This window comes from Pezoporus flaviventris, unplaced genomic scaffold, assembly GCF_033815535.1.
Source record: "Pezoporus flaviventris isolate CSIRO_AGI_PZ_B2104156 unplaced genomic scaffold, CSIRO_AGI_Pfla_v1 ptg000013l, whole genome shotgun sequence".
NCBI lineage: Eukaryota > Metazoa > Chordata > Aves > Psittaciformes > Psittacidae > Pezoporus > Pezoporus flaviventris.
In genome coordinates, this window is record NW_026892561.1 from 29,799,417 (window position 1) to 29,826,386 (window position 26,970).

Here is a 26,970-nt window from a genome sequence, read left to right on the forward strand (position 1 = left end):
CCTGGCCAGACACCGGTACAGCCCATGCAGCAGCCCTGGCATCTCAGGTCACAGGGGGCACACCTCCACATTAAGGCCAGTCCTTTCCCCCAGCAGCCTGGAAACAGCAGCCCTCACCAGGATCTTACTTTCACCTCCTGCTATCCCTTTGTGCATTTCTGATGTCAGTGATAACAGAAAGGTCCTCTACATTTTTACCATCTTGATAGACAGCGGGAAGATTATAATTAAATCACAGTTTAGCTTGGGTTTTTGCATTCATGCTGAGGAGCAGGGCAATCTGTTTATTTGCAAGACTAGGCATGTATATATATATCATAAGGGTCATAAATATATATATGTATATAGTTAATCCTTATGAGTTTCACAAATAATCCCATATATTCCTGGCTGGAAAACACATTACAGCAAGCCAGCATCCTCTCTCATCCTTTCTGTTCCTCCCTTCTCTCCCTGAGAACAATGAAAGCAGGAGGAAGTCATGCATTGGTTTGTTGCTAGTTTCCAGGCAGTTTTGCCTCCAGCTTCACAACTATAAGCAAAACATCGCAATACCTAGGTTTGAACAAACAGGCAACATCTGGTTTGAAAAAAACACCCCATCAAAGATTCAGGAGAGTGCTCAGACAGTCCCTGGTGTTTATTTCATTGAGTTTAGCATTTTGATCAAATTTGCCTCCTTAAATGCAAGTGAGGACTAATGACTGTGCAAGGTATCAAGGAGTGATGATTTGTAGCTTGGAAAAGGGGATCTATCCAGGCAGGCTGCTGCTGCTGTGCAGCCCTGTGTGCCTCACCACAGTGGGCAGCTTCCGCTACCTGCCACTTCAGCAGTTCATTACCAAAAAAAAAATCACATTTCTGCTGCACCCGCGCAACCCTGCAAGCTGGAACACTGGCGCCGCCATCCTCAGCCCCTGCGAGCCCTGCTGCCATCAGGACTAATAACGCTAATAAGCCGCTGATGCAGTCCCTCCGCTGCGGGCTATCCAGCAAGCGGAAGGCAGAGGCACTGGTGGCACCCACTTCTTCTGCAGCTCCCTCGGCAGATCCTGTCGCTCCTGGGGAGGCTTCGTCAGCCCCTTCTGGCCTTTTATCTGCCTGTCCCTCCTGGCCCAGCCCAGAGGCTGCACCTCTGGCATCCGCTGCAGCACGCAGCCTCCTCGCAACTGCACCATTGCTTGTAACGCAATTGATTGTTTTTGAAGCACATCTCCAATCAGAAAGTGTAAGAAAATCCCATCCGCCTGCCAATTGACTCATGTGTAGGGTTTCCGCTTCCCAGATCTGCATATTGTAAGCTCCTGACACAAGTTGATATTGTAAGTACAGCTTCCTCTCAAAGGCAACAGATTTTTTTATACATATATATATATATATATATATATATATGGCACCTGGTTTGGCAGAAACCACATCTGAAAAAGGGAAATAGGGAAAATAGTAAAAGCTTAATCTACCTAGCTATTGCTGGCTTTGGAGGGGTTTGGGGCAATTGCAAAGATAGTATAAATATTTCATTCTGACTCAGAAACAGCATGAGAGTCGATAGGGCTAGGCTGACTCCCGAGCATAGGGGCGACAGGTCATAAACGTGGGTCCGACACCTGGATTCACCCGGAGAAGGGGCATTTCCTGACCGGAGCATCCCGAGGTGCTTTAAGGGGCCGTTCTTTTCACACCAAGCAGACCAGGCCCTGGCACAGACACTCCAGCCTGGTAGGGTTCGGGTTCAGCACCTGAGATTTGGTAGCTTTGCCCACCAGATTTGGCAGGCACAACTGCTCTGGTATGGGGCAGAGGTCCGGCTGTTTCTGCCCGCAATCTGTCAGGGGAACCTGCACGCAGAACAAACCCCGCTGTGGGGCCCTGCGAGGCGGCGCGCCGGGGCTGGAAGCCTGCAGGACGCGCAGGACGGCTCTCGCAGGCGTTGTCCTCGGCGCACCCGCGCATCCCCCCGGCGGCTGCGGCGGCCGCTCTCCCCCGGCCCAGACCCTCCTCACCCGGCGGGCGCAGGTGGGGCCGGGGCCGGTGCCCCTCGCCCACCCGCAGGGAGAGAGCCAGGACGGGGCTGGGGGGGCGGCGATCGCTCACCGCGGGGCTCTGCCCGCCCCCTGCCCGCCCCCGCCCCCTGCCGGCGGGGCCCGGCACCGCCCCCACCCCGTGCCACCGCCCCCTCCCCGCGCCGTGACAGACAGCTCCGGCGGCGCGCTCGGCCGGGGAGGCGGCGAGGCGATGCGCCGCCGCCGCCGCCGCCATCCCGGCGCAGCCCGCGGCGTGCCCTGCCTGCCGGTAGCCCGCGGCCGCCCCTAGCCGCGCTGCAGGCGGAAGGGCAGGGGCGGTGGCTTCTCCTTCCCGGCGCCCCGCATGAGGAGAGGCGTTAAATAGCGCCAGCGCCGCGGCGGCCGCCACCACTGCCCGCTCAGTGGCGGCGGGGCCGCCTGGCCGGCGGCGGCGGAAACATGGCGAGTGACTCTCCGGCGCGGAGCCTGGACGAGATCGACCTCTCGGCGCTGCGGGTGAGGGGCCGGTCCGGGCCCGGGAGGATGCGAGAGTCGTGTCGTCCCCGTCCCCCCTCCCCAATCCATCCATCCATCCATCCATCCATCCGTCTGTTCATTCCCCGGTGGGGGGAAGCTGAGGCTAAATGGGGGGGGGGGGGGGGGAGAGGCGCGGGGCTGTGCATGTCCGTGCACCGGCACGTATGTACATACCGAGGTACATAGGTTGCGCGCGTGCCTGTGCGCGCGGGCAGCCGCGTGTACGCATGTGTGTGCATGGGCACAGGTACATGTGTGTGTGCGCCCGCGTGCGTGAACCGGCACGCGCACCCGTGCGGGGCGGGCGGGGGTGCGCAGGTGCGTGTGTGCGCACACGCATGCACATACACGCACGCACACACACACGCGCGCGGAGGAGAGGGTGCACGCGCGTGTGTGTGTGCGGGCGCGCTGCTGCGACAGTCCCCCTCCCCCCTCCCGCCCCGCCCGTGCTCTCTGCGGGGCCGCCGGGCACCGGCCCCGGGAGGGGCGACGTCGTCCCCGCAGGCTGGGCAGTGCCTGCGCGCTGCTCCTGCGCGCCGCAGCATGCACGGGCACACGGACTGTGGAGCCCTTAACCTCCGGTGTGCGGGGCTGCCCCCCAGACCCGGGTTTCCCGCACCGGCGCGGTCCCCGCAGCCTCCCCATCCATCTCCCGGTGTGCCCCTTCGCGCTGTCTCCTCCTCACCCCCCTCTGAAAATGAAGCTCGTCGTGTACCCTTGAAATGTCGGGCTCGAATGTCGGGCTCGTCAGACGTGTCAGCCTCTGCGTGGGCTGTGGCCTGATGTTCTCCCCCCCACCCCCCGGTCTATTTTTCCTGTAACTTTCTTCCTTTTCGCCCGTTTTTCATCTTTCTGGTTGTAAGAAGAGCAGGTTGATAGCGAGCATGGGGAGTCATTTAGAGAAGCGGCGTTTATTCGGGAGGTGACTGCAAGGCTGCTTCGTTCAACCTGCAGGCACAGATAAATAAATAAAATTGAGCAGAATCCCCTGAAGACCTGCACAAGTGTTTTTTTAGAAATATTATTTGCTTCAGTGCAAGAAGGAAAAAAATGTGTATTCACTTGCCCTACTTTCTTCCTGGTGAGTGTCTGGTTGATTAATGGTGTAAATGATTGCTTAGCAATACATGGTGTAGATGGGAATGGAAGGGGGAAAACATCACCTTAAAAACAGACTTGGAGCTTGTTTCTCCAGTAGGTGCCTTGGGAGTAAGGTTGCTGAGGCTGGTGGAGTTAATCCAGGAAAACATTATCATGGGGTTTGGGGGGGGGGGGGGAAGGGAGAGGGGCAGGAAGGGCCCCTCTCCTTCTCCCTTGCCCTCTGAAACCTGAAAATCAGATTTTTGTATTTCTTTTTAACATCTGTGTTGGGAAGTTTATTTGAAGTAGGGCACCATTTCTTCCTAAAACTGTATCCATACATCCTTAGTGGTTTGGGTTTGGGTTTTTTTTTCTGTGTATTTGCGGCTTTTTAAATAGCAGTCTGCTCCAGATACAGTCAGGAGTTTGTTTTCACTGTAGGAGGAAATGTATATTCCTTCCCCCCCTCCCCCTGAGACCCACTGGCAGCGCCTGGTCTGCGAGCAGAGCAGTGTTGGTGTTGCAGGGTAACCAGAGACGGGGGGACCTGAAATCCCGACTGACGTCGGGGTGAGAGTGCAAAGCCGTGTCCCCTGCCCAGCTGTGTCTGCCCTGGTAGGACCCTGGGGATACCACGGTGCCTCTGCCACTTGGACCTCAGCCCCTCTCAACGGGAGAGACCTGCTACAGTGCTTTCCTGTAAATGATGAGAGATGTGTTGGTTTGTAAGCGAGACAAGAATAGGAGCTTAATTTGCCAAAGAGTAGATCTTCTTCTGAACTGAGCTCTTTTAGCACTTAGAATAATTGTTAAAGGTCATAAATTCAGCAGATAGGGCAAGAAGTGTGAATCATTCTGTGGGGTCTGAATCAGAAATCAATAGTAAATTTGCTGCCTGAGCGTAAAACATGGCAGGGAGGAGTAATTCCCCAAGCCGTGCAAAATTCCATTTATTAGAAGTGTCACGGCTGCAGGTTTGTAGATGGGTCTGGATGGAGGAGGTGCTGCTCTTGTGCCTATGTCTTTGGAGGGGTGAGGGATGGCTAAGTGAAATGCTGGGAGCCAGGTGATGACTCAAAATCTGGCTGAGGAGATGATTTGTTCTCAGCAGCAGGGAAAGGAAACGCTTGGGCCACTTATCTCCAAGTTTGAGTCACTGAAATGTTCCAGGAGGCTGGGTTTTATGAACAACAAGCAAATGCGTATAAAAAAGGTGGACTTTTGACTGCCAGTTCGCCCTGTCCTTTGCTTTGGCTTCCCTGCTCCTCTTACAAGGGGAGAAGGTGGGTTTGCAGGACCAGACTGAGTGTGGCTGAGTGTGGCTTGGCACAAGTACAGCCCTGCACACCATCATTCGTCTGGCTTGCCTCTACCCACTAGTTTACCGGGTAGGGTTTGTAGAGCTGGGATTAAAGGTAATATAGGAGGTAGTAGAAGCTTCTGTTCTTCCCACCCCAGAGTTTATCTTGACCACACAGTCAGGCTCCACCATAGCAGTGCATCTATTTGACATGCTGGTGGCTGGGACAGGAACAAAGCACTGAATTCTGATTAAAATGCATGGCCTGGTGCATCGAGTAAGCGCACTTGGGGCTGGTTCCTGCCTTCTTTGCGACATGTTTCTATCCATCATTGTTCACCGTGCGTGCTGCCATGGTACCCAAATGTCCCTGTGTCAGTGCAGAGGGCTAAGAGGAAGGGATAGGGTGAAACCTTCGACATCAGAGGATTCTTGAAATGGAGATCTGCTGGTGGTGGTGCTGGTAATGAGTACTGTTAATGTTGCAGAAAACTGTAATTTAAAATGATGAGGCCATTGAACAGGTAGTGCTGCATATTATACTGACAAGGGGATAAGATAAACTACATTGTAATGTTCTTTTGTGTGGGCAAGGACATATTTTTCCTAGTCCACTCAGCACGTTTAATAGCCGGGTGACCTGGCAGTGCTATTAGTAGAATAGTGATTAACAGGGGGATTCACACAGGCTGTTGACAGCCATGTTTGAGGAGCAGATTTTTGCAATAAAATAAGAGCAAGCAAATGTGAGGAGGGATGCAGTGGGCCGTGCTCTCTGGTAAATGCACAGCTGATCTCTGTAGGAGAATAAGCAGAAAGATGGGGCTGGGTTTGGGATGGGTTTTTTTTTGTCTCGATAAATGCAAGAGCCTGTCAGCTCTTGCTGAAGGCAGCGGCCTTGATCCTTGATTTTAAAATATTCAGGTCAATAGCTTTTCCTCTGCTGTATCCATCTGCAGGGCTGGGCCTCTGGCTGATGTTCCAGCAGTGGCAGCAGGCTCTTCTGCAGTAACTAGTACAGCTGGGTGCTTTGGGGTGCTTTGCAAGGTGTATGTAGGGTGACGAAAGCTGTCTGGGAGGAAAGCCTTTCTCAAGGGAATGATAGCCCCTGGGGTGGGGCCAGTGTGGGACAAGCAACTCCCCCTGCTCACAAGCCTGGCAAGGCTCGTGTTAGTTGTATGGCTTGACTGAGGGTTTACTGCAAGGCTGGGAGTTTAAAAGCAGCCTTTTTTTAGGGAAGGAGCAATTGTTTTCGTGTACCTGAATGTTGCTTTTGTTTTGAGCTCATTAACAAAACCCAAGCTTTTGTTATTTACTTCAGGAAAGTGCTGACCTTGCACTCTGTGGGACCTGAATCCTAAAATTGTTAGTTGTTTTGGAGTCTTTAACGCTCAGGCTTGTAGAGGAGACAGCACAGAATTAAGAAGCCGGTGGGTATTAGCTGTTGCTGGGAAGAACTGGATGAAACCCAAAAATGTCACTACTCTTCCTTTAGCTTTGCTTTGTAGAGAAGTGAAGTTTCAGTGGCCATTTGTTTGCATTCGTTGATCACTGTCAATGAAGATAAAAGCTCTCCTATTAAAAAACCCCACAAAACTCAAATGTGCTGGCATTGTCTTGTTTCCAGAACTTCATCAGTTTATGGCATATTTCAGCATCATTAAAGATTTAGGAGAAGTTCTAATGGGGGGATAAGCACTGAAAGCCTCCACTCAGGAGCATTATCCTGATAGCATTATGTCAGATTTCTTCTTCCAGCACCTTTTAAAAAACTCTTTAGCCCAACATAAATTGGGCAGCTTTTGCAAAGGTCGCCTTCTTCTTAGATAGAAAGAGGAACTAGAGATAACTTCTGAAGATTAAAAAAAGGCATTAAAAGGTTATTTATGCTGTGTTTTACATGATCTGCTACCGTGCAACATTTGGGACATATCTTCAACCTATATAGCCATAATTCCTGAGGATAGAGACTCTCGGGGGTCTTCCATCAGGGAATTCATCTGCCCTTTTCCAGTGTGATTCAGTGCATGTGTAAGCTATGGACCATGACTTTGTCCGTGTATATTTTTGAGCCTTTTTTTTCACTGTAAAACCTTGGCAGCACAAATCTGTCTCTGAATCATCCCAAAGGGATAACGCTGCTCCACTCTAACCCTCTTTGTTTTTTTTCCCAGCATTTCACTTCCATTCCTAGAGTGGGGAGTGCTGGTACCGGTGCATACATTTATCTTTTACACATGTGTGCGTATTCTGTGTGTGTGCTCATGAAAAGAAACAAGGGTGTCTTCTGTCTAAGCCTTTTGCATGGTTGATTTTAATTGTTGTTTTTTTTTTTTTCCCACCTTTTGGAGGCATGCAGTCTAGATGCTGCTCTTCTGCAGTTTTCTATGTGTCCTTCAGCACTGGTGCTGTGGTTACTCTTCCTCATCTTTGGAGATCTTCCACAACATGGAAGCATAGGGTGTTTTTAAATCCACAGAGAGAATATTCTTACTGGTGTTCCTGTGCTGGGCAGCCATAAAAATTAGTAATTTGGAGTGAATTTGTATAAACCATGTTCTTGAGCAGGCTGAAGTTTGAGCACGAGCGTTTCACTGAGGTTTGAAGCAACAAAGAGTATTTCATTGGTGTGCATATTTAAAATAAAGCGGCTGATTTCTAAGCTATGCAAGAAGGAGTAGTTAGAGGAAGCTTTTATCCTTGCTACATACTTTTTATCTGCCAGGCTCTAGTAGAGGTACTGGTACTGTTTGTATGGGGTGAGGGGGAAAAGTTTCCATTTGATCTGCATGTAAATCTTCACAAATAAATCTCCAGCTAAGGAATAGGTGTCCTTGGAAGTCATCATTCATGTAGGGCCAGATCACGTGAAAGCAGGTATCACCTCCTGGGCTCAGGCTCTGAGCTGCTCTCTGCAAACCCGTGCCTGGCTCCTAATGCACCCCCAGTCACTTTGTAAGAGTACTTAGAGGCATCAGCAGGAGTTCTCTGCCTCTGACCTGCAGACCAAGCACAGAGTATTGATCCCTGTCTCCTTTCTTCATGCCTCAAATATAAGTGGGGAAAATCCTGTTAGATTTCTCATGCTTCCCCTCAGTAAAAAGCTACCCACAGGCAAAAGGATGCACTGCATGGAGGAGCAGCATTGCTAAAAGCTGTTGTGTCTTGGGGTGGGGAGGATGGAGCTGGGATGGGTTCAGGACCTACCTCCTGAAGGCAGCTTCTCATCCAAGGGTATCTGGGGAGCATATGTGTCCTATTCCACACGTTAGCTGCAGAAGAGACAAGGAGCATTGTGGGGTGAAGGACAGACACACGGCAGAGCTGTGCTGGGAGGGGCTTTGGCTGACTCTTCCCACCAGCGACTGTTTCGGCTCTGGCTGCTCTGCAGGTGTCCTGCTCTCCTGTGGGAAGCATAGAGCCTTTATTACATGAGATTTTCATTTACTGATGCTCAGGCATCTTCTTCGTTAACCTTTCACGCAGCCATTAGAGCAGGCTGTGGGTTGAAAACCACTAGTCTAAGTCATTGATAGCTCCATTAAATGGGAGGTTGTATTTCCCACTAATAAAGCCAATAGCTTTGATTTCCTTCTCCACCATGTCCTCTCCTTCTGTTCCCTTTTGTCACTTTGAACTGTGGCTGCACATTGAGATTGATGGGCTGTCTGCTCTGGACTCAGGAAAACAATTTATGTAAGTGACGTGTGATGTTCTTTGTGTAAATTGCTTTAGATTTCTAAGGAGGATTGTCTAAGAAACATGGTCCTTGGGAACCAGAGACTCACCTTCTCTGTTCCCCCTCCATAGTGGTTTCCCTGCGAGGGGCCAATCATCCCTTTCCCACAGAGGGACGAGGATGCTCAGCATGTAGGGCCTCAGCCCTTGGTTGCTCCTGCAATGGCATGCTAGAGGAAAACCCACCAAGGTTGGAAAACACTGATAAGAAGTTGAAACTTGGTTATGTCTCTCTGCACGCCTGATTTTGTTTTGTAATGGCAAACCAGAGAACCTTCCTCCCCTTTGATCAAGAATGTTGCTTTTCCGTGTTAATTTTCTGCAGTGCTTGCCAGAAGTTCAAGGTTGTGTGTTCATGGTAAATAGTGGATGACTATAATCAGGCAGGCAGCACTGAAGTATCCAAATGCACCTTGCATGGCTGAGAACTGACATTTCCTCCTTCCATACTAAGTGAGCGAACTGTGTGTACTGCCCTGTGCTCAGCTGCAGAGTTACCCCAAGTGCAGCAGAAGGCATGCACTTTGCTCTGCTGCAGATAACCAACCCTCCTCTGCTACAGAAACCCCATTAGATGATAATGGCTTCGTGCAAACACCACTCTCTTGTGAGTAAGTGAGACCTGAGCGGTTGATGTGCTCCCATCCTTCCTATGTACATGCTCAGGCTGAAAACAGCTGTGGCCTCTGGCAAGCGCAGTAGCTGCTTAGTTTGTGCAGTGGGCTGTGAACAGTGAGTTGTGCTTCTGAGTAAAGCTTTTGCAGTAAGAGTTTAACATCCTCTTGGTTTTAAGCACTGTTGCTGCAGCGAGGGTGGGTGGGTGGGTTTCTGTTCACGTGAGTGAATGTGTGGTTTTCAGCTTCAGAGTGCATGAAGCCTTTTGTTACAGTTTTTGCTTGCTTCCTCCAGCAATGGCATTTTGCAGTGTAAAAAAGAAGTTAATTGTTCTGAAAGCAACGCTTCTTAGAAGCCAGGGATGTTGCCTAGGATGTATATTCCTTCATAAAGTAACAGGGAATCAAATTTAATTTAGGTGGCTGACACTTCTTCCCCCTTTCCTTATAAATATTCTCTTTGCTCCTAATTTTGTAACTCAGCAGGAAAAAGCCTACTGCCAGCTGAGTCATGTGTTTGGTCCATGGCAGAAGTGACTGTTTGGGACCATGACCTTAATCTGCAGGATGGTTACTTTAGGATGCATTGGACGTGGCAGTGTCTTTCCTGAGGAAGAGATCGCACAGCTTGAATCTAATAAAATGTGCCTAATAATCGCTGTAGCATGCTACAGAAAGGAGATCAAAGCTTTGGAGGCTTTTATTTTCATAATTTGTGGGTCACATCCTTGCAGGACTAATTGGGTACTGTTTGATGTCCAGGCAACAATAGAAATCTCCCTGTAAATCAGCATATATTTGCCTCTTCCTCCTTGTCTCGTGCACAAGCATAAAAGCTTAGTGTGATTTTGAGATAAACTAGCAGAAGTGGAGGCACAGATTTCCTCCCTACCTCACTGCCATCTTTCTTAGGTGTATTTCTCTTTGGGCCATATAGATGATACAGTACCCACAACAACTGCATTTACCTGGTAGCTGGTGGTCCTTCTAATGCTGGTGGTCCAGGAGCACTAGGCCTGCTGATTATTGCCTGCCATGCTTCTGCTCCCCAAAGCATGAACTGAGATGAGACTGGAGAACAAACTTTGGTGCAGTCTGTAGGATCTCCTCAGTTGTGGCTCACTAGTCATGATACCCAAGTGGTGTCTCAGCTTTGCAGGTGGTCACCCCCAAAACGCAGCAAGTCAGATATGCTGTGTTTTGTGAAGGCACTTAAAAAGTTCTTTTATTATATATATATATATATAAAATATACATAACACATATATAAAAATGTATATTAAAAATAAGTGTGGATCTAACCATTCCCTCTTGAGTGGAGTAGGACAGCATGTGGGCTTAACATGTGCCCATGAAAGGCACAGCCTGTATTGCTATACCTGGCACGCAGACCTTCAAAACACAGGACAAAATTTTCTGAGCTCCTTACTTATGTGGGAGATGCTGAATTACCTATAGACCTTTTAATGTACATGAAATTTGGCTGAAAAGAAAGGGGCATTGCCCTTAAACTTGTGGGTTTTGTGTTAAATCCTCCCACTGAATATTTGTGGTAGGTATTTGTGGGGATCTTCTCTCTCATGTCTGCAGATACCACCATTTAGGGGGGAAAGAAAGATGGGTGAAAGAAAGATGGGTGTGCAAGGAAACGGTGTTTTTGGAGCAAAACCAGAGGCCAGGCAATAAAATTAAACAGGATTTAAATACATTTTCTGGCGATGCAGACAGGCTGTCTTCATTGCAATAAATCTCCAGGCTTTATGTATTGATTGGCTTCAGTAAATAGTGCAGTGACTCTCTTCTTCCTATTGCTAATCTGTGGGGATCAGTGTGTTAGTATGGCTGAAGAGTCTGTAATGGCTAAATGGGATTCCAGTAGTGAGAGCAGTTCACTGATGCTCTCCAAAGTGAACCTTACAGCCAGCATGACTGTGCTTGACTGCTATAAATACAAACACAGAGTGCTCCACTGTGATCAGGCTGGTAATGCCTGTGTTTTCTAATGGGCAGAACTGTGTTCCGTGAGCCAGGTGCCCTGCAGTGACAGTGCTGGGCCCTGACAGGGATGCTGTCTTCTCCTGGGTCACTGGGTAGGAGCTGTGGTGGGTACATTGTGTGTGGGGGTTGGTGAAGGGAACAGGAATCAGGGGACCTGATCAGGAACCTGGAGTCCTCTTAAAATGTAGGACTGCTTGGCTAGAAAATGGCTGGAAAAGCCTCTTCTTTTAGCTGCCTTGCTCATGGTTTGTAATAGTTTCTTTAATGTCCATGTGTCGCTGGGCATAGTTTGAATGGATTTCGTTTGTTAGGCGTTGTACCTGCTCTTGGAGGTGATGGTGTGGTTTGGCAGACTGAAGGTGGTTGTGTTTGATCACTGGGCAGGCTCCAGATCCTTGGAAGGTTGTTATGATAAAGTGTGAAGAGAGCAGGAAGGTGGCAGGGACAGCATTTTGTTGTCCCTGTGGAGCAGCGGTGGGAGTACAGGTGGAGAGGTGCTTTACCTATTAGATGCCATAGCTGAAAACCAGTTCAGAAGGCTTCCCATTGCCATCCCCATGTTTTGAGACAACCTGTAACTACACCACAGTGGAAGAGTTCTTTCCAGAGGTAGTTTGGGCCATAAGGTGAAATGCCAGGTTGCTCTGGAGACAGTGGATGGAAAGATAAGATGGAGCAGATGTAGAATTAGCATAACAATATACCTTTAATTCAACTTGAAGGAAATAATTGAAGACTAATTGTCACTTATGATGGTGACCTCTGCCAAGATGACTCATGCTGCAATATAATATGAGTTACTTGTTAATGATGACCTGTTACGGAGAAAGTGCCGAACCCTTGTAACTTCTTCATTGTGTGATATAAAAGCGAGGATGAAGAAAGGTGTTCAGGGTATTGTTGCCTAAAAATAGGTGATACATAAGAGTGCTGAAGCACCTTTACTTGGCTCCAGCATGAAAAGGCAAAGGCCCTGAGCAGAAGTACTACTTCTTCTTTGGCCTTGATTTAAAGCTGCCACATGACGCACCTTGTACCTCTCCTTTCCAGCCTTCTGCACTGATGTGGTGCTGCCAGAGCATGGGGACATTGGTACCTCTTCTTCCTGCCAGACGACACAGCTGCCTGCAGAGTGCTGGTGGGAGGGAGGTGCGTAGGTGTGAAGTTGAGTGTGGAAAGCCATGGCCATCTTTGCAAAGGCTGCCTGGCAAGGGCGTAGCGTGGGGAGGGAGATCTTGGGGATCAGCCTTGCTGATGGGAGAACCCAGAGGTAGCAACAAGATCCTCGTTGGGAAGGTCCCTACATGCCACTGATGGGGAGACCTGGGCTGGAGACCTGCAGTTAGGGGTCTGTGGCTGTGTCTTCTCCTGCAGTGATAGCTCTGCCAGGCACAATCTCTCCATGAACTCCTCACCTCTGATATCTGCAGGTGAGGCGCAGGATGAGGTTTTTATGGCTATAAGGAACCTGTGGTGCTCCTGTAGCAACTGACTTGAGCACTCACTTGTTAATCATCTACTTGCTGTCTTAAATGCTTCTGTATATTGAACTAGTGTTTTTCCTTAATAAATGAGGTTTTGCAATCCGCAGAAAGCAAGAATCTGATGTGAAGGTGCTTGTGACCAGGGGCAGGAGCTCACCAAGAAGGGATAGGTAGACTAGCTCCTGGGGTCAGCCTGGGTGTTGGTGCCCCAGGCATGATCTTCTCTGCCCTTTCACACAGCAGAGAGATAAGAGGAAGGTACGGCAGAGGGACATCTTGCTCCTGGGAAAGGGTTTCTAACTTGTCAAAAGCCTGATGATTTTGTCTGTGATCGTGAATTCCTGTGAAGTTCAGAAGTTGAGTGGGGAATATTTTGTTCCTAGATCTCATCACTGTAGAGAAGTAGGGGAGAGGAAAAGAAAAAATGCCTTTCTGAAAAATTATAATCCAAAGGGCAAGTAGACTCCAAGTATCTTACTGAAATTTCAGAAGAAAAAGTGGTGATAAATCACACAGAATCATAGAATGGGTTAGGTTGGAAGGGGCCTTAAAGCTCATCCAGTTCCAATCCCCTGCCGTAGGCAGGGACAGCTTCCCCTAGAGCAGGTTGCTCAAAGCCCTGTCCAACCTGGCCTTGAACACTGCCAGGGATGGGGCAGCCACAGCTTCTCTGGGCAACCTGTGCCAGGGCCTCACCACCCTCACAGGGAAGAACTTAGTATCTAATCCAAACCTACCCTCTTCCAGCTTAAAGCCATTCCCCCTTGTCCTGTCACTACAGGCCCTTGTAGAAAGTCCCTCTCCAGATTTCTTGTTGGCCCCCTTAGGCACTGGAAGGCTGTCCTAAGGTCTCTCCAGAGCCTTCACTTCTCCAGGCTGAACAATATGTGAGGCCTCACCTTCTTTCTTCCCCAAGTGATGCAGCACAGCAGCTGGAGATACCCAGGCTGCTTCTGCCACACTTTCATTTTTTGGGCAAGAAGCTGTCTACCTCCACTGTTGCTCACTTCTGCCATCTGCTTGTACAAGGTGTGTTTTGCCCTCTGGACCTTGCCTGTTTGTAGTCCAGACTGAACTACCAGATCCTGCTGCCTTGTGCAGCACTGGGAAGGTCCTCAAGGAAATAGGAAGGTGGTGATGAAGGGCTATGGAGGGTTGGGGCTTGAAGGGGTGGAACTGAAGGAGGAAAGCTTTGCACACAGATGTTGCTGTCAAGGCGATCTGAAGCAGCTAGAGGACAATGAACGTTCAAGTGGTTGCATTGCAGGAAATTGATGTGTAGAACCTTAGGAGTAGATCTCTGAGAGGTGGAGGAATATCTCTTCCTGAAAAGAAACTGCCAGCACGGTGGAACCCCAATCTTCTATGCATCCTTGGTGCCATCTGCTCCTGGGGTGGTCTCCTGACTGGCCCTTAGACCTGGCAGTGCCCTGAGAGGACCGTAGTCTCTTTGCCATGAGTGAAGTTGTGGTTTTTGTGCTGGGGTAGAGTACTACAAAGATGGCTGGGCTGCCCCTCCATCACGTCTTCCACACGTTCAGACCTGGGAAGGCCAAATGTTCTTTCCATGGAGACCTGTGTTTCCAAGGTGTACCAGCTGACATCCTTTGATGTGGATGCTTTTACATCAGTGGATGGAGTAAAAGCATTACACTAGATAGATCATTACACTAGGTAGGTCATGTGGTTCAAAGAGACGGATGCCCTGTAGCGGGACAGACCATCCTCCCCCAAAACCCCGGAACCAGTGTGATTGACAAGGGAGATGAGGCATAAGTTCAAAGCTGGAGTTGCTTTCTCTGAATACCCTTTCACAACAAGTTGTGGTTTTGCTTTTGCCGGTTGATGTGACCTCTTCCATGCTGCTGGCGTAAAGCAAAGTGCCTGCGCAGAGGAAATGTCCTCGAGAGAAGATGCAAGAGCCCTGCTCATTATCAGAAATGAATAAAACTGCTCCAAGCTAATCTGGCTGCCTAAAAATAGAAGTGGTGGTAGGGGGAGGGACGGTCTTCTATGTTCGTTTGCCCTTGATTTTCATGACATTTTGCTGCTCTGCATTATGTGTGTTGTAGGGAGACTGGGTGTCCTGGTCACACTGGAGCAATTCAGAAGAGCACGTGCTTGTATCAAAAACCACTGGGAGGAAGGCTCAGAAGTTTGTTCAGGGGTTAGGAGTTAATTTGCAAAGTGCAGTTATTCAGGTTTATTCCCTCATTCCCTGCTCCTCGCAGGTTCAGAGCCTCTCCCTTGATGTGATCTTGAAGCCTCCTTAAGGTAGGTCTGAAGAAGCGATGTGACTCATGATGAGGCTGTGGGATGGGATGGATCCTTGGTGCTGTGAGGCGGTGGGAGCAGGGTCATCTGCCAGTGTGCACCTTGCCAGAGTCACACCTTAGTGGAAGGTTGCAGCACCTACTCTGCAGCTGTGGGGGGGGATAATTTATGAGGGTTAATTACTGTGTTACTGTTATTCAGCATTTAAAACCCAAGTTTCATAACTGCCTTGTGATATCAGCATTTATGTTCTTTGTCAGTATTATGCAAGCAGCTTACCTTGTGATCATGAAATGCTGAAATGTGCTTTCTAATTCTCACCCTCTGTTTCTCAATGAGTCCATAAAACCTCTTCTGCTTTCCATTAATTACAGAACAACAGGACATTTTTCTCTTCTCTTTTTAAAAGAAGTGAGCTTTTCTTCTTTCCTTTTTTTCAAGTTCTTGAGCCAGCTGCTCCTCTGAGACCTTTCTGTTCCATGTGGCTGGACTAGGGTGGATATATCTTCTGTCTTTCTCTGCGCTGGGAGGAAGCAGGAGGTTTATGGACCCATCTTGGGAGCAAAGGTCTTGCTGCCATACTGGTGCAGTAACTGCTGCTGGAACTGGTACAGTTGATGTGACCTACTTACAGGGTTAGCTGAGGCAACTGAGAAAGATGGGGAACAGGTCCAGATGGGGTGAGTTTCCTTCCTTCTCAAAAGAGCTAAAATATTACCTTGGTTGTTAATATTCAGTTGTTTTCCAACAGGAAGTTTCTGTTTAACACCAGAAGCAGCCCTTTCTGCACCCCTGCTTAGAGTGCCGCCCCTGTCAAAGGACGCATTGCCAGGGCAGAGCCAAGCAGGAATCATGTTGTAAGCAAGGCTCGATGAGCTGGGATCTGGTCTTATCTGTGGGAGCATCTGTGCTGGGTCTGGATTTTCCCCACCTCCAAAATCCAGTTTTTGCAGGACAGTAAGAGTAGACTTCTAGTTTTCTTTCTGATTGGTCTGGTTCTGCCACTCGGTGACATCCAGAGCAAGGGGGGAAAAGGAAGGTTGTTTCCTTTTGTGGTGGTGTTGCCTGTGGGGTAATCCTGCAGGTGACTAGCTAGAGGTGGTGGGGTCTCTTGGTACTTGTTAGAAGAATCTTGCATGATTTTTCTTGACTTAAAGGCCTGGAATTTGATCTTTGCTCTGAGCCGTCTCAAGAAGAAATTGTTGGATTTCTTTCTTCCCTGCACAGTGAAAGCATTAAAATGTTTCTTCAAGCACAGATGTGGAGTGTGATGCAGTTCAGTTTGCCTGAATACACTGAAGAGGATGTGTCTTCAAGCTCCCTGGCCAGTGCTGCTTCCCCACTCTTTCATACTTTCCTTTACATACACATCCGGAGATGCTTAACTCTCTTCAGATGCTAATGAAGAGTTTATAGATAAGATCCCCTGTGAGGAATGGAATGCTAGGGTAGTCTCATAGCAGGGGAAATTAAGGTGAGAAGGGGTCAAGCATCTTCCCTAGATTCACTTACAAGTGATGCAGTCCTGGCAGAGTTGAGAGTACAAGTCCGACCTGCTGGCCTCTCATCCTGTGCTGTAGCCATTAAACTGTGCTCCTCTAAGATTAGATAACCTGTGGTTTTGGTGTCTGCAAGACTTGATGAGTAAATTCCTTTGAGTAAATGCTTTTCGTGTATACTTGCCAACGTAGAGTGAGGTTTGGGACATGAAGGAAGGGAAATAACTTGCAGGTGTCAATTTTAGGAGGTAAATCAGATGTCAAGATAATAATAACAATACCCAATGGGTTAGAGTTCTTAGAAGGACTCAGGGGTGAGGATCACATCTTGTATCTCTGTTTTAGAGTAAGTAACATAGGGAATGCAGCCTGAAACTGTGCATCCTGCTGTGGGTTTCAATATGGAGTATGAACAGTCTAGATTTCTGGCAACGGTGAGACGTGGCACTAGAGTGTTTGGGCTCTGGAATAGATGCTGAAGGTAACAAGGTTAGCTTTAGGCCTGAATGTTGGAATTCTTGGTGGATCCAATTGCAGAATTCTGAATTTTCTCACAGTGTGAATTGTAGTAGCATAGTATTTTATGTCACCTCAACCGAAAAGTCTGTCCTGGCTTTTAGAGTGTTTGCAGATCTGTTTTCCCAGGGTAATGAGAGATTCCTTCCCAATGCATTAGGTCTTCAGAGGAGGAAAGGATTACAAAAGCATCTTGGTCTCATAGTAATTTGTCTTCCTTGCTGTAGCCTGGGGCTGTAAGGAGCTCAGCTGAGCACACACCGCAGTTGGCTTACAATAAAACTGCTGCAGCTGCCCTCCTTTCTGAGCAGAAGAGGTCCAGTCAGGTCTGCTGGGTGGAACGAGGTGATGCTGCATGCTGCACACAGCTCTCTGAGGATTTAGGGTGTCTTGGCAGTTTGTTGTGCTATGTATTTTACTTTCTGAGACAGCGTGTTGTTGCTGAAACTCTTGCATGGATTTGATTTCTGGTTATGAGCACCCTTATCTGCTTCTGTAGCCATTAGCTCTTTGTCTTTCCCACACTGGAAGCTGTAGGTTACTTCATCTGATAAGGTTTTTCTTATCAGGTCTGACATTTGTGTAGAATTCAGATTATTCTGGGAACTTTAAAAAAGGGGATGAAGTCTGGGAATTATGGCTGAAAAGTTGAGTTCCTCTTCCCTGTACAGGCCAGCAAGATGTCAATGTAAAGTATGCATCTCTTCATGTGTCAAGCCGGGGCTGAGTTCTTGGTTGTGTATTGTGTCTAGAAAGAAGCACATATCCTGAGATTTCTTTTTCTTTCCTTCCTTACTTTATGCAGCATCATCAGAACTCTCCTTTTGGCCTTTTAAACTTATCAGCTTGCTTGTGAAATATTCAGGAAAGCTTGGGCTGAGTTTGCATTGCTGTCAGTGGGTTGCATCCTTTTGGAGAGGCTTTGATGTTGCTTACTCCACGCTGAGTAATATACACTCCTCCCACATGAGCAGCAGCTCAGTGGATATGCTTTCCTCTGAGAGTGTGGCCCTTGCAAGCTCTCTCAGTTTCTCCTAATGGTAAGCAGTTAAATGGCATTAAAGCTGCTTATCTGAGTCTTGTGCTTTGGAGTCATTAACACCTCTGCAAAGACAGTGTAGAACTGGTGTCAGCTGGTGGCACTTCACAGTAGTTTGAATGGTTACCCGGGGTGCTGGGAACGGAGGGCTGGGCTTCCTGTGCTGGTGAGGGTGTTTAGGAAGGGTGCTGGTGGTGGCTGTAGTGCCCATGGGTGGGGAGCTGATGCTCCCATGCGTGGCAGGGATCACCTGGGGAGGTGACATTCTCCTTCAGCCGGGGGTCAGGGCTCCCTTCTGCCATCAGGCACCTCAGGTTTTTGTTGTTCTTCCCTGTCATTCCCCAGGGGTCATAAATGTCCATCTCTTTGTCTCTGATGGATCTAGTTTAATGGCACATTTCATAGCATGTTAGCAATTTTCTTTTAAGGGATCTGTGCTAATCTGTTGCCTTTACAAGGTGATATGGATGTTCAGAGGTGATCCTGCCATGGAGTCGTCCAAAAAAGTGAAGCTGGCTTTGTTGAACATTGTCCCGTGCAGCAACAGTGCCACAGTGGTTTGATCTTCCTCATGGCCACTGACAGATCCCACTCTTGCTCTTGTTGTTTCGTCTGTTGAGCCAGTTGTGCTCTGCACTAAATAACAGGAAACTATCATTATTAATGTTAGAAAAAATAATAGGGGTAAATAATAGCACAAGATACATGGAAATCAGTGTTTTTCTCCTTTGAGGCTGTGGATGTAATCCACTTAATATTCTGTGGAACACAAGATTAATTTTCTTTAGTATAATATATGCAAGGGCTTTTCTTTTTAGTTTGCTGGCAGAGGCATTGCTGTGTTGCTGAAGCTGAGGGAAGGGTGTTAGGAGGGAAGAAGGATGCTGACCCAAATTCCAGAGGATTCAAAACCAGTGAAAACTGGCTAGAGATGAAATTTCTCCCTTGCTTGCAGGGCTTTTCTGCAAGCATTGTGGCTGGGACTAGGTGTCTTGCACTGGAGTGGCCCCTGTTGTTTGCTCATCAGGCTTTGCTGTGTGGTAGGGTATCTTTCAACTCTCTGGATGTCTGAGATGTTGGGGAATAGATCTAATTTGCTTGGACTGTGTGATGAGACTTGGGCTCCCAGCACAGAGCCGGTGTCTGCAGCACGTGGAAATGAGCTCCAGCCTTGTACTTGTCCTCCTTTACAGCATACCTTTGCCATGATTTCACCTTGCACTACTCATAAGCTTTGTAGAGATTCCTTTAAAATAACAATAAAGCAAAACCCCAGTTCTTTTTCTTTCACAGGATGGAAAGAATGCAGTGACTTGCCAGGCTTAAAGAGGAGTAGAAACAGCAAAAATAAATAAGCCCATTTATTTTAAGTTGATTAATTTGATATGTTCATAGTTTTCTAAAATAAAACCTAGCCCCAGAGACTTTAGAAATCATGTAACAATAACAGCAATTAATTTAGAAGTAGTTATGAATGTTTCCCATCCCCTTTTCACATCCTTACGCCCACGTGATTGATCTCAGCACTTACGACTGCGGGCCAAATCCTGCCTGGGGATGTGCAGTTGTCTCTCTTGGGTTGGAGAAAGTGCACCTGAAGAGCTGCCCCGTGCCTGATATGGGGAAGGACCACGGGAAGGGGTGAGATGGACAAGCAATCGATGCTGGGTTCCTGGGGCACTTTGTGCCTGCTGGAGAGCTTGGTCTGCTGCTGGGTGGAATATCTCTGTTGAAAATATAGGTATTATGGATTTCACTGCCTGTTTTGTTTTCCTGTTTCGTAATGGCCCCCAGCAGTCTGGTACCTGTGGTCTCACAGGGCTTGGTTTGCTGCTGCATGCATGCTGTGTTGATGTTTCCATCCTGCTTGTGTGAGCTAATGAAAAAAATGGAGCTCTAGCTAGGCAGAGGCCACAGTCTGTCATGGCTGGCTGCAGGGACCAGAGCCAGCAGAGAGCTCCCAAGGCAGGGAGGTGTCACGGGGCTCTAATTTGACAGGGAGCTTGAGTGATCCCATAAAGCAAAAGGTGGTGGTTGGATTTATGGGGCATCACAGTGACGTGCAAAGCAAAAGCAGCTTTGCATCTTCCTAGGATGCCTGTGTGAGAGAGGTGCCTCCACTTTGTCTTAGCTGTAGTGCTATTGTAATGCATGTGTCAAATGAACTAAACTAAATAATCTGTGCCATATCGCTTCACTGTTTGTAATTTGGGACATTGGGATTTGAAATAAAAAGCATCTCCCTGAATTTACAGGAGTGATTCACAGTGTAACAAGCCACCAAGAAATACTGAAGTCTGGCTATGGGAAATACTTTATGATCTGGCAAAAAAATCTTGCAAATCATTCCAGCAACTTTGGATTGTCCCTGACTTTCAGGCCTTTTGAAATTTATTTTTGGCACACATTAGGCAGGAGCTTGCTTTCTGCTGTGGGACTGTGTTTTGTGGGACCAGCTTAAGTGAGTGTCTGTCAAGACCAAACTTTCAGACTCCCCGCAGTTTGTCATTAATGGAGGCAGCCTGTGAAATGTAGGAAAAAGGTGAGAAGCCTTCCCTCCCCCTTCCCTGCAACTTGTTAACTCTTGGGTGAGAAAGGTCCAGATGTGAAACACACAAATCAACATAGTTGATATTATTTTAAATATTTTTGCTACTTTGTCAAGGCAATTCGATGTAAAAATGTGTTTTTAATGCATGGTTTTGGGAGCTTATTGAGTATAGTTGTGTTTTGGTTTTGTTACAGTCTGTCTTTCAGAGTTCTCAAAGTAGTTGAATGCTCAATAATTTGATGTGATTTTCTCCCCATTTTGTCTTTTCTTGAAACTATTCGTACCAGAGAGTTGTGATTCTCTTCTGCTAACCAACCCCTACAGAGCCAAGCGTAAGAAGCTGATGGCAAGTGATGGGCTGTGGGTAAACTCTTTGAGAAGCACTAAACCATCAGATAATTCCATCTCCAGGTGATCTGTGAAAAATTGGATTGGTGTGAGAAACTCACCTGACTCCAGCAGGGAGGTGATGTTTCTCCAGACATGTTTGTAGGGATTGTGCCTTGTTTTCCACAAAACATTAAAAAGTAGTGTCAATCACTTTAAACCAGGATGTACTGATTCCTGATGGGCAAAAGCTCTCCACCCATATTGTCTCTCTTAAGACCTGTTAACTCCTGCTGTGTTCAGATGTCATGAAGGGTTCCTGGCTGCTCCACAAGACAAAACCCTCCCAGTATCTTTGGCCATGATGCTCATCTGGTGCTGTTGGGTGAATGTGAGTAGTCACAGCTTTGGCCCAGATGACTTCTCATCTCTCCCTTGACTTTAAGTCTCCTTGGCATGCATGCATGCATACCTGCTGAACCTGCTGGTTGTTGCACAGGTCTCTGCAGTTGTTGCATGTATCTCTGCTGTCGAAGGCTGTAGACTATAGGTTGCTGGTGCCACAATGACACTAGGTTTTTATCCCTGTCAACTTTCCCTGGTTGTCTCAGCCCATGTCCTCAACCATGAGTTAAAAGCATAGAGGTGCAAAGCCACCCTGCTTTTAAAAAGCGAAGGGTGTTAAAATAGATTTGCTTTTTCTTGCTCTTAAATTCATCTGGAAGTGCGGCGTTCTCCCATTTTAAGGCATTGCTCTGGTCACAGCTCTCGCTACAAGTTTGGAGCAAGGCTTTATTTTCTTGACGAAAGCAATCTCAGATGGCAGACCTTAGCGTCTCCGGAGAGGGCTTCAGAAGCAGAGGTGTCCAGTCTGCAGTGACTTGTAAAGGTGCAGACTGGCTTGTGAGCTGTCACCCCTACACACATCCACAGATGAAACCACAAATGTGACCTGCTGTTGGGAGGCTGGTTTTTGTTTTCTCCTGGATGCGAGGGAAGGCTCTCTCCTTTTGGTGTGAGCTTGGCAGCAACCTTGCTTTTCAGAGTGTAACTCTAGGAGTGGTATGTTAAGAAGCTGTAGCTCCTGAAACAGCTGCTTTGGTAAGTAATTAAACCAGCTCCTCTGAGACCCCATAACCCTTAGACAGCATTTGCTAGTAGATAGTAGTTTCAGCTTGATGCAAACATTTGCTGGCCAAGGTGAAACTCTTAATTTCTCAGAGGGATGAGATTGAAACATTTAGGAATAATACCTTATTGGTCTGAAACTGCAGATAACTGACTTCAGTGAGGAGAGTGTCCAGCTGCTGTGCTCTAATTGATGTCTGCATCCGAAGAAGTGTGGTACAATACTGGTAGTGGCTTTAGATCTTCTGGGACTATAGGTATGATTTATAATTGGCACTGTTGCTTTTTAGAGACACTGAACTTTACCAGGCCTTTTATATATTGTCCTGTTGAAGTTGTGTGCTTGAATTAGGCATATGTTGAAGTGGCTGATTGTACTGAGGCTGCATTCATCTAACGCTGCATGGAAAACCTCAGAGTTCACTTAGCAGTAGTGCTTTTGCTGGTGCTTCTGGGCTGATTGACTTCCAGCTCTTCTAGAGGAACAGTCTTCTGTGAACTGGAAAGAGGGCTTATCATACAACTGCAAACAATTAGTGGAGTCTGTCCTGGGGATCTACAGGATGTGCTGTAGAGCTTTAGAAATGAGAGGATTGTCTGATTTGGAGGAAGTCCAACTTCAGATGACGAATAAGTAGAATTGTATTGTCTTAAGGGTTATTGAATATTTCAGTCAGCATCATTTTACCATGGTGAGACTCATGGGCGCCAGATGTTGATCTCCATTAGCTTCAAGTTAAAGCTCATTGCTTGGGTAACATCGGAATGAGATGGAGTCACCTTGTTGCTAGCAATGCTTAGGTCAGGCTTTTGAAGCATGTAGGGGTGGCTTGGACCCTTGTTTTGATTAGTGTATGTGGCTGGTGGATGGCTTTTCCTTAGACTGGACTGCTCCAGTGGGCCCTGTTAGGCGAAGATTAGCTTTGTATATGTCTGTGTAAGTCATTGTTACCCTGCATCAGTGCTGCATCTTGGGCTTTGGGACCCACTGTTTGCAGTGGTACAAATATATCACCTTGTTTTGGAAAAAATCTTTGTTCCAAGCCTGTATGTGTTCCTTACTGTCTTGGAGCTCCTGTGTTTTTTATTTGTGGATGATGTACAGAATGTCTGCTTTTTCCATTGACATGATAGGAAGGAGAAACTAGGTCAGATGAACTCTAATTCTGTGTGTGCAAATGCTAATCCATGAGCAGGAAATTTGGACTGGTCAGTATATTGTAGTGTTAGTGGTTTGGCCTCAGCAGGACCAAGTGGGACTAGACTGCATATGTACATGGGGAATTTCTTGCTTCCTTCAGTGGTGGTGTTGGTTATACCTTTGCTGGCTGATGGCTACAAATCCACACTTAGTTCTTAAATTGAACTGGTAATGGTAGAAGAAGTAATCCAGCTTTATTGACTGAAAAGCCCAGCATGGTGATTAGTTCTCATTTAATTTTGCTGCTGCCAACTATTGGCAGGTCTTAACATTTTGGGAAGAAAAGAGGTGCACATGTGGTAATTGAAGCTTTACTGCCGTGCAAAGCTAGAGAGACCCGGGAGAGCTGGTGTATGGTTTCGGAAAAGGAGATGGCTCTCAGCAGGGGCTGGAGGGGCGGCTCCTCAAGAGCTGCTGAAGAGGATTGGTTCAAATAGATTTGTAAACAGGCTTCTCTCAGCTGTCAAGTGGAGAATTTTTTCTCCTGTTAATAACTTAGTCTTGACAGCAGTTTCTCTTATGCTATCTAGGAGTGTTGTTTCTTGACTAACATCTTCGTTTCAGATACAGAGCCGGGTGTTTGGGGGTGAGGGAGGACAAACTGCTTCTTCAAAATGAAAACAAAACCCTTGGCGAGTTCCTTATTACTCTTCCAAGTAGAGCAGCTTGTATTGCTTGAGTAGGCAGGAGGTGCAGTGGTAGATGGCATTGATGATAGCTTGTCTTGTGAGTCTCTGGATGGGTGGGCGAAGGAGGGGAAGAGTACAAAGCTAGGGGGAGAAGACATGAGATGAAGCAATCTCTGTGAGGACTGAATAACACCTAGTAGTCCAGCATGGTTCTGCGTCGTTTCTTGGCTGAAGCAAAATATATCAAAAATACCTGTGCAGCCTGTTGAGTGTTATTCTGCACTGCTTTAATTAATGGGCAGGCTTAGGGTGATGTCTGTGTGATGGGAAGGTGGTGTTTGAAGCAAAAAAAGTAATGTCCCCATTCTCTTTCTGGAAGTTTCTGGTAGCTGGATCAATATTTTATTTCTTTAGCCTCTACCTTCCTGCTTTGCATCTATATTAGCAATCCTTTCTTGGTCTGTGCAGTCCATCTTCATGTTACAGGACTGTTAATCAGAAGTACCTTGAAGATGGAGACAACTAGTTGATAACTAAAAAGCAACTACATCATCAAGTACCCTTCAAACCCCTCAGATTTTCTCTGAACTACATCCTGTTATTGGATAGCTTCCCCAGGGAGATCTGGACTTCATTTTTTCAAATAATACAAATGCTTAAATTCCTGCTGTAGAAACCAGTGTAAAAAGTATGGCAGAATGAGTGAGTTGATGTGTCTTCAAAAAGAACAGCAGTTGACTTGATAGAGCTTGAGGTTGCTTGGGTCCTGATACTTGGGAGATACGCATGGCTGTGAGGTTTTGACTTTGCCTACATGAAGGATGGCTTCCTAGAGCATGGCCTAGCTTGGGCATTTGGCCTTGGGAGACAGAACCTGGACAAGTATGTAGTATGAGAACGAAAGGCTTGATCATTATACTTGGTCTCAGAATGATGTTTTGCATAATTAGAAATACATTGCCCCAATGACAGTTTTATGTATCGAACTGTACTGCTGAAGGGCTTTTGTCTCCTCTGCATTTCTTGCAAAGCCTTTCTCACATTCCTGTGATCTTCCTCTCCTGTGTGGAGCTTGGTGGGGTTAGAAGACTTGACTTCTCCAGGCAGTTGTGTACGTACACCTGATCTCAAGACACTGCTTGTATGGAGGATGCTGCCCATTGCCGTCCTGCCAAGCTCTGTGATGCTGGGTGGGATTTCAGCTCTCCTGCGCTGTCATTAATTTACAAGAGCCAGCTGTTTGGGTAGAATGACCCCTCGGTGCTTCCCAATGCCAGAATCTCTCCTTTTGACCACCAGGACTTGTCTAAGCAGAGGCACCTGCACACAGATGGAGCTAACTGGGTCTAGTATTGAGGGTCACAAGTTAAATGGCTTTGTAAGCTTGCTTTGGTTCTTGAGGATGCCTGATCAGTTTAATGGGGTCTCCTATTGAGGCTGCTTTATTACAGAGCTGTAAGGCAGAGGCTTGTAAAATCCTTATGTTTGGGAACATTAGTTCACAGGCTTTATTCTTAGTGAAGATTAAAAAAACCTTTCTAGTGCCATAGAGTTGCTTCAGCTAACTAGTGCCTAGGGATGCTCCTCTGTTACTGACCCATAACTGCGTGCTTCCTCCAGTTAACAGTGCATTTTCCTTCTCTAGGGTTATAACATTTGCTTAATGACTGGTTATCTCCATGATTTTTGGCTGGAAGTTGTCATTAGCTGCTCAGAATTGGGGGACTAAGTGCACAATGATTATAGAGCCTCTGATCTCTCATTTCCCCTCCAATGCATTCACAGCAATCGTGGTTTAATTGGTGTGCCCCCCAGTTCCCTCCGAGCATCTCTCTGCTGTCCCTTCATGTAACCCTTTCTGTTACATACGTTTTGTGTGGGCTAGAAGGGCGAAAAATGAGGCTTCTTCAAGGAAAACAAGCAAATTTGATGTACAGACTGTGTATAAATGCACCTTTTGTTTGTGGACATCTGCATGGCTATATTTAAGTACTATTTAAGGACATCCAACTGGTGGTCTGTGAACTGGTGATTGACTAACTCAGTGGTCATCATAGCCAACACTGCTAAGACACCTGCAGCCCTCAAACCTCAGCTGACTTAGCCCTGGATATGGCTATTACTCTCTAAATGGTTTCCTCAAGCAAAGTGTTGGCTTTTTTGTGCCTTGGACTTGTTGAGATGTCACAGTGTAGGCAAGGAAGTCCTTCAGCTGTAGTTCTACTGGGGTCTGGGTTAGACAGAGAGAGTGGTTTTAACCAGGAGCGTCCTACTGCTAAGAGCCCTGCTGCTGTGTGCTCCATGCCGATAAGCCCTTCAAAAAGGATGTGTGTTTTGTTGCTGAAATTTGGATGCATCCTGCTTTATCATCCACGTACAGAAGTCCCTTTTCTGATAATGCAGCTTTTTTAAATATACTGTTTATTGAAATAAAGTGGACTCCCTCTTTCCCTTTCCCCAAGATATTGCTGGAAAAGATGACGCTCTTGCCTTGCTCTGCATCTCAGACTGGTTGTAGCTACCAAGACTTTAGTACCACTGATTTTCCTGGGAGGCGGGTGAGGAGCATAACAATTTCCTTCTTGAATTTGAGCCTCTTCTGGCTGCAGCTGGTCAGATCCCAGCATGGGAGAGCTTGGGTGCCAGCCTGTTCCTGGTTGCAGGACCACTGGGTCTGCGCAGCCCTTTCCTTGGGTGCCACTATAAAACATTTCCCATCCCATGAGCAACTGAAAGATGCTCTTGTTGACTGTTCTGTTGCTTTGTGAAGAGCCCCATGCCTCAGTTTGCTCTTATGTCTTCTGGCACAAATCCTGAGTAACTCCTTCTCAATGGGGCTTTGTGTGCCAGGGTGGGCAAGTGGCTGTGCTGGGGCCAGTGGCACCTTCCTATGGAGAAAGCTGCAGCTGGGCTCTTCCGGGATCAGGGTGCTGAGCCTGCAAAGCTTACTTTTTAAACTAAAAATAAACTCCTTTCCTTAGCAGGAAATGGCCTAGCTGTGCATTGCTGGAGGTCTAAAACAGGAGTAGCTGGTAGCGGGTGATGTGCA

The 26,970-nt window shown here is 47.3% G+C and overlaps 1 protein-coding gene across 8 annotated transcripts in view; it reads left to right on the forward strand.

The window, feature by feature from the left end:
- The first annotated feature begins 2,220 nt into the window (after window positions 1–2,220).
- The window catches only part of TNIK (TRAF2 and NCK interacting kinase), a 162,562-nt gene continuing 137,812 nt past the window's right edge, over window positions 2,221–26,970 (forward strand). For 7 of the 8 annotated variants that reach the window (XM_061452543.1, XM_061452544.1, XM_061452545.1 and 4 more), the window contains exon 1: window positions 2,222–2,519. In XM_061452543.1, the coding sequence (XP_061308527.1) occupies window positions 2,463–2,519 (57 nt within the window). In that variant the 5' untranslated portion in view covers window positions 2,222–2,462. Of the gene's footprint in view, window positions 2,520–26,970 lie in introns of all 8 variants that reach the window. The other variant, XM_061452549.1, reaches the window with a different exon arrangement.